Source organism: Engraulis encrasicolus, chromosome 17, assembly GCF_034702125.1.
Source record: "Engraulis encrasicolus isolate BLACKSEA-1 chromosome 17, IST_EnEncr_1.0, whole genome shotgun sequence".
NCBI lineage: Eukaryota > Metazoa > Chordata > Actinopteri > Clupeiformes > Engraulidae > Engraulis > Engraulis encrasicolus.
This window is the reverse complement of record NC_085873.1, coordinates 52,386,876-52,393,914: the sequence shown is the minus strand read 5'-3', so window position 1 is coordinate 52,393,914 and position 7,039 is coordinate 52,386,876. Positions and strand designations below refer to the sequence as shown.

At 44.5% G+C, this 7,039-nt stretch overlaps 1 protein-coding gene across 2 annotated transcripts in view; it reads left to right on the top strand.

The window, feature by feature from the left end:
- glrx3 (glutaredoxin 3) overlaps nt 1-7,039 on the top strand; it is a 24,244-nt gene continuing 17,205 nt past the window's right edge. Inside the window, exons 1-3 of one of the 2 annotated variants that reach the window (XM_063220852.1) lie at nt 1-101; nt 1,148-1,256; nt 6,297-6,371. In XM_063220852.1, coding sequence (XP_063076922.1) covers nt 25-101; nt 1,148-1,256; nt 6,297-6,371 — 261 coding nt within the window. In that variant the 5' untranslated portion in view covers nt 1-24. Of the gene's footprint in view, nt 102-1,147; nt 1,257-1,592; nt 1,633-6,296; nt 6,372-7,039 lie in introns of those variants that run through there. The other variant, XM_063220854.1, reaches the window with a different exon arrangement.

The following is a 7,039-nucleotide window of genomic DNA, read 5'->3' as shown; positions in this document are numbered from 1 at the left end:
TCGTGCGTGCACACTCTACAACTAATGCCTGGAAACATGGCGAACATACTGGATGTGACAGCTTCTCCGCAATTTGAAGACTTGCTTAAAAAGACTGGCAAGTAAGTATTGTTGGAATAATAACAACAAGGGTTCGTGTAAATTGAAATGTCCAGAATTGCCTTGAATCACACTATGATGTTGATCCTGAACTGATAAATACTGCCTTGAAACACACCACGATATTTGCAAAATGCTAGCCTCGTCCAGTTGCTGCTAACAAGTTCATGGTGTGTACGGTATCTCAGTTTTTGCGGTGCTGCATTAACGTGGAAATGACATTAACGAAGTTATCTTCGTGTCAGAAAACAACATAGTTGGTCGATTACAACGTAAATGTGGTGGTTTGTTTTAACCAGGCGTCTATGCGTGCTGAAGTGTTGGAGAAATGTAGGCAAATTGCAATAACATTACAGACATAAACGTGTAAGGCTACTGTTTGCAATGGCATACTTTCTCAATTGAACAGAGACGTACCAGACACCTTTGATGATAAAAAAAGGAAGTGCACCGATGTGTTTCACAGTCCATGGTTTTTACAAAACTGCGACAGACAGAGGTAAAACAAAACTGGATTGAGAAAGTGAAAGGCCTATGCTCCTTACACCCGTGATGTCTCTAATCATTTTTTTTTTCATTTTTTTTTATGTCTCTAATCATAGCTCAACAAGAACCTGAACACTGAAGTCATGAAATGACTCACTAGACTTTGAATTGTAGAACTAGAAATTCGAGACCTTTAAATCTAGTTTCAGGCACTTGCCATTACAAGCATTTTCTTGATCTGATAATGAGTTGCATGTTTTGATGCCCTCCGCGAAAATGTGCAATGCCGTACTGTAAATAGCCACGTAAATAAAGACAGTATTGAATGAGGTGGTGTCTCCAAGCTTTTGGCATTTGCTGTGTATTTTTCTGTCTGGAATTGAAACTGTCCCTTGTGTTTCAAAAAGCTCTGAAAAGCTGAATGACATCTCTTCAGAAATGTTAGCAGTCATTGCCTATGAATTAATAAATATTTTGTGACACAGCTTTAAAGTTTTCACATGCACACGGCGGTGTTTCACCTTAGTGAGAGAATAATGTTTTTTGTTTCATCTTCTTGTAGGTCGCTAACAGTCGTCCACTTCCTGGCAGCATGGGCTCCCCAGTGTGCACAGATGAACGACGTCCTGGCTGAGCTGGCTAAGGAACATGCGCAGACAACATTTGTCAAGGTAATGCCCTGCCTGTTGTTTTCTAGTGAGAGGTCCGCACCAGGGCTTGACATAAACTTTTTTACTCACCAGCCACTGTGCCTAGTGGTTTTCCCGAGTCACTAGCCATTTAGCCTTCCTACTTGCCAGATTTTTTTTTTTTTTTCATTTTTCTTGTATTGAAATTCAAACAATTTAGGAAATTACTGTGATTTCTCACACCAAAGAATAGATTACCTGTCAAGGTGGTTAGTGAGACTGACATTGTTACTAGCCACAGCAAAGTTTTACCAGCATTTGGCAGGTGCCAGTGTCAAGCCCTGGTCCGCACATTTGAAATCCTTTTCGGTTTCTGGCTGAGCTGGCTAAGGAACATGCTCAGACAACATTTGTCAAGGTAATGTAATGCCTGTTGTTTTCCAGTGAGAGGTCCAGTCTGCACACTTGAAATACTTTTTGTTTTCTTGTATTATTTCATGGCTGGATTACGTTTCGACTAGGGCTGTAACGATACTCTCAACTCACGATTTGGTTCGTATCACGATTTTTGTCCTGCTGTTCGATACACTCCACGATTTCTGAAATGTATCTCATTTGAAGCTTGGAAGCACTATCACATCATATCATGTGGTTGTTTTCTGGACTGAAGGATAACAAAACTTTAAAAGGGCGTATCACGATACTGCCTTTTTGCATCACGATACAGTATCGTGACCCTGAGTATCACGATTTCTCGGTTCGATCCAATATCATTACAGGCCAAGTTTCGACTTCAACAGTCCTCATCAGACTCTCTACAAATTTATCACGATTCAATGGGTCACCGTCACATTGGTTATAAAAAGGGACCTCCCCTGCCTGTTACCGTGCACATCACCTGAAAAGGGAAGTAAAAGCCGGCATTGGAAAAGTCCAACAACTACCATTTGTCACACAGCACACAAGTGAACACTGCACACAACAAAATTGCATTTATGCCTCACCTGTGCAAGGGGGCAGCAGTGCGGCGGGACGGTACCATGCTCAGGGTATACCTCAGTCATGGAGGAGGATGGGGGAGAGCACTGGTTAATTACTCCCCCCAACAACCTGGCGGGTCCGGACTCGGGAGTCGAACCGGCAACCTTTGGGCTACAAGTCTGACACCCTAACCGCTTACTCATGACTGCCCTCTAAAGTAGTGTTGTGTAAAGAAACCAACTGTCATAATGTCATAACTCACAGAGCATTTTGTGCTCTATAGAGTTCTAGTAAGCAAAATAATGGTGATGACCAACACAGGACATCTTAAACTTTTAACAGTGGCCTGAATGCATACCGCAATGTACGTATATAATGCCTCAGTTTGAGACAACTATGAACAACCTTGAATAGTGAAAGGCCACATCTGGGGTGCAAACTTTTTGTTTGACACAACATAAAAGGAAGGAAATCATCATCTGCATGGCACACTCTCAATATTTGCAAATGTATTCAGGGAAAAGGTTAGGGAGCATTCACTTTAATCCAAAACATCTTCCCAGCCAAGTGAGAACTAACACTGAAGTCAGCGCTGTGTATGCAGAGTTGATAAATTCTTCATGGAAGTGCAAGGAGACTGATGTGTGGGAGTGTCTAACTGTGTCCTGTAACTGGCATATGAACTGATGTTATCAAAGATTTTCTCGGTTCCCTTTCCATCGTCTCTGGTCGTTATGACCAAAGACACTTGTGCAGATAGATCAGCGGTAGGGAACCTTTTTTCATTCGAGTGGCCGCTTCAAATTCCTCCAAGGGCCATACAAGTTCTCCAAGGGCCATATTATGAACACACACCAGGATTTCCCCCTGCACTTTAGGCCTATATTGAAGGCAGCCACCTTTACAACAGACCTCACCTCCTCTAGGTCCTCTGAAATAGAACTTAACTCTACATCAAATGTAATTTCTAAGATTCCTTTACAAAACATTCTGCATTTCATGTGAAGCTGCATAGATTTAAAATTATTATAGTGGGGCTGAATTGACAGTTGCCATTGACAGTGCGTCTGATAGACAAGATAGCTCACCTAGACATCATTAATATCTAGCATTGCCTGGTACACCATGGATTCCATTTCAAACCAGAGATTCCACCCCATTACTGACTTTAGCCATTCCAGTTTTTGGAGGTTTTTTTTTTCTTTTTCTTGGCCCTTAGCGGTGTCTTCAAGGCGGTGTCTGCTAGGCACACCACCCAAACAAGGTTAGAGTTAATAAGGATTAGGATTAGATGTAAAGTAAGGTATTAGATGGGTCTTAGGGTCACGGTTCGGGTTAAGTTTAGTGGTTGGAGCAAAGTATTACTTAAGCCAGTGGTTCCCAACCTTTTTTGGCATGGGATCCCATTTGGACATCCCAAATTTCCGGGGACCCCACACACATGGGGATGGGTATTCTTTTTCTGGGTTAGTGGAGGAGAGACAGGAAGCGAGATGGGAGAGAGAGACAGGGAAGGATGGGGAAATGACCCGGGCAGGGAATTGAACGCGGGTTGCCCTCGTAGCAGTCCAGCACCCAGCCGTTAGAGCCACGGCTTGGCCTGTTGCCGGTATTTAATATAATTTTCATATCAAACACACCAAGCGATTCAGCGGGAAGAAGCTTGATGCTATGAAGTTATTCTTGCGAGCACTTCAGGAACTAAAACCCTCGGCTGCAGCTCTCAATGTGGCTGTTAATGCTGACTGAGTCATCAGGTAAGACAGAGCTACTTAATGTTTACACTTATTTAAAATGGTGTCTATCACTTCTATCCAGTTTACACTGATGATTACCAACGGTCTTCTAGTAACAATTCAAGTGTTTGACTTCAGACCGCCTACTAGGTGAGGATTTTATCTTCATTTCAGTGGGAATCAGATCTGGACAGGTAATCTGGCATACAGGGCATTTTCACAGACAGTCTTCATGGGCCGATCCTGTTGTTTTATGGTGGTTTCTGCTTTTTTTTCTGAGAGACCAGCCCTCAATTTAGATGAGGTGATGAGATGATGGTTTGTCTTTAATGGAGATGGTGGACTGAGCCAATCACAGTATTGTTGAAAACAAGGGGGGCTGTTAAGGGCTGGTCTATGCCAAAATGCCTGGCCTGATTTTTCTGTGCCAGTGCAGCCCTGATGGGATGTTCAACTCAGTTAGCAGATATTGCCATGGGCAGCAACACTGCATGGTTGCCATGGGCAGCAAGACTACATGGTTGCCATGGGCAGCAGCAATACATGGTTGCCATGGGCAGCAAGACTACATGGTTGCCATGGGCAGCAGCAATACGTGATTGCCATGGGCAGCAAGACTACATGGTTGCCATGGGCAGCAAGACTACATGGTTGCCATGGGCAGCAAGACTACATGGTTGCCATGGGCAGCAAGACTACATGGTTGCCATGGGCAGCAAGACTACATGGTTGCCATGGGCAGCAAGACTACATGGTTACCGTGGGCAGCAGCACTACATCGTTGCCATGGGCAGCAAGACTACATGGTTGCCATGGGCAGCAAGACTACATGGTTGCCATGGGCAGCAGCACTACATGGTTGCCATGGGCAGTAACACTACATGGTTGCCATGGGCAGCAGCACTACATGGTTGCCATGGGCAGGATGTTGCCATGTGCAGCAACACTACATGGTTGCCATGGGCAGCAAGACTTCGTGGTTGCCATGGGCAGCAGCACTACATGGTTGCCATGGGCAGCAGCACTACATGGTTGCCATGGGCAGCAACACTATATGGTTGCCATGGGCAGCAACACTACATCGTTGGGGTCCTTCAGTATTTTCCTAGACATACTGTAGAGGTAGCCATTTCTTTTTTGTTTTGAAATGTGCAGCAAGACTGCAGGCTGAATTGGTATTGTAGTTGCGATGCATTCAACGGCTGTAAACGGTTTATATCCTGCATTACTTTTGAGTCACGCTCACAATTTTGTTCTTGTGTGATCTCTTAGTGCAGATAGCCATCCCAAATTGCTGTGAAACCCATCTGTATCACAACACCGCTGCTATGACATGATAACCAAGATTAAGACTTTTATAAGGTTGTTACCATTTCCACTTGAACATTAGGGGGCTTAAGCTTTTAAACAAACTGCTAGTTATTGTGCTGGTCCTTTTTTAATGGTGGGTAGTGTCCACTTCTGATTGCAGTGTCAAAATTAGCATTGTGAATGATATTGAAAAGAGTCTTTTTGAAGGTGGAGGCCTTTTGCAGATTATGGGGGGTTGTTGAGGTGCATGAATCTGTTTATCTGTTGAAATTGTTTGAGTAGCTAGAGGCACAGCAATAAACACTCTAATCGCAACACAACACAAGAGGCACCAAGTGATTTATGGATCTCAATATCTGGTAGCTAAATAGGATTAAGAATTTGCCGTGTTGCTGGTGCGTGACATTCTCTCTATCTCTCTTGATTTTCCCCCTCCAGGGCTGTCAATAAGCTAGTACTAAATAAAAATGTGTACACTACACCCATATGACACCAGCCTGTTTGCATGGTGGATAGACAGGAGAACAATAAGTAAAGTCTCTGGGTTGTCACTGGTTTGAAATTATATCCTCAAGATAGTTATTACAGACGCATTTCCTGTGACTGTGTGTCAATATTTTTTGTGCTTTTTTTTTTCTCCTGACTTTCATATTTTGTGCATAATTAGAGTCTCGTATGCCCAGGGAAATGTCTTTTTGAGGGAGTAGTGCTCAATCTTTCCCAGCGTTAACAGAGCTGCTGCATCCAGGTAATATGTCTGGGAGCCAACCAAGCCAGACGCGGCTCAGCCATGCATCATGTCCCCGCGTCCCACCCACCCCATAAAAGATCTATCCCTTCACATCCATCTCTGCTGCGCCCATGACGGGAGTGAAATATGTCTGCTTGCTTACACCCTCATTCTTCCAAACGCGTTTGGGCCAAAGGAGAGAGGGTGTGTGTGTGTTATACAGACCCAGGCAGGTACTACTTGAACTCTTATTTCCACAGGTTTTGACCATGTGTGTTTCTGTGTGTTTTTTTTCTCCTGTGTCGTGTTTTTTGCTCCGCGCAGCTGGAAGCGGAGGCGGTGCCCGAGGTGTCGGAGAAATATGAGATCAGCTCCGTGCCGACCTTCCTCTTCTTTAAGGTACGTCTCCCGGCAACGCTGCCCTCATCACTCAAGACACACACCGGGGTACTGTTGTGGAAGTGGTGTGGTGTGGTGTGGTGTGGTGTGGTGTGGTGTGTTGTGTTGTGTTGTGGTGTGGTGTGTTGTGGTGTGGTGTGGTATAGTGTGGTGTGTTGTGTTGTGGTGTGGTATAGAGTGGTGTGTTGTGTTGTGGTGTGTTGTGTTGTGTTGTGTTGTGGTGTGTTGTGTTGTGTTGTGTTGTGTTGTGGTGTGGTGTGTTGTGTTGTGGTGTGGTATAGTGTGGTGTGTTGCGTTGTGGTGTGGTATGTTGTGGTGTATTGTGTTGCGTTGTGGTGTGGTATAGTATAGTGGTGTTGTGTTGTGTTGTGGTGTGATGTTGTGTGGTATAGAGTGGTGTGGTGTGTTGTGTTGTGGTGTGGTGTGTTGTGTTGTGGTGTGGTATAGTGTGGTGTGTTGTGGTGTGGTGTGGTGTGTTGTGGTGTGGTGTGGTGTGTGGTGTGTTGTTGTGGTGTGGTGTGTTGTGGTGTGGTATAGTGTGTTGTGGTGTGGTGTGGTATAGTGTGGTGTGGTGTGTTGTGTTGTGGTGTGGTATAGTGTGGTGTGGTGTGTTGTGGTGTGGTATAGTGTGGTGTGTTGTGTTGTGTTGTGGTATAGAGTGGTGTGTT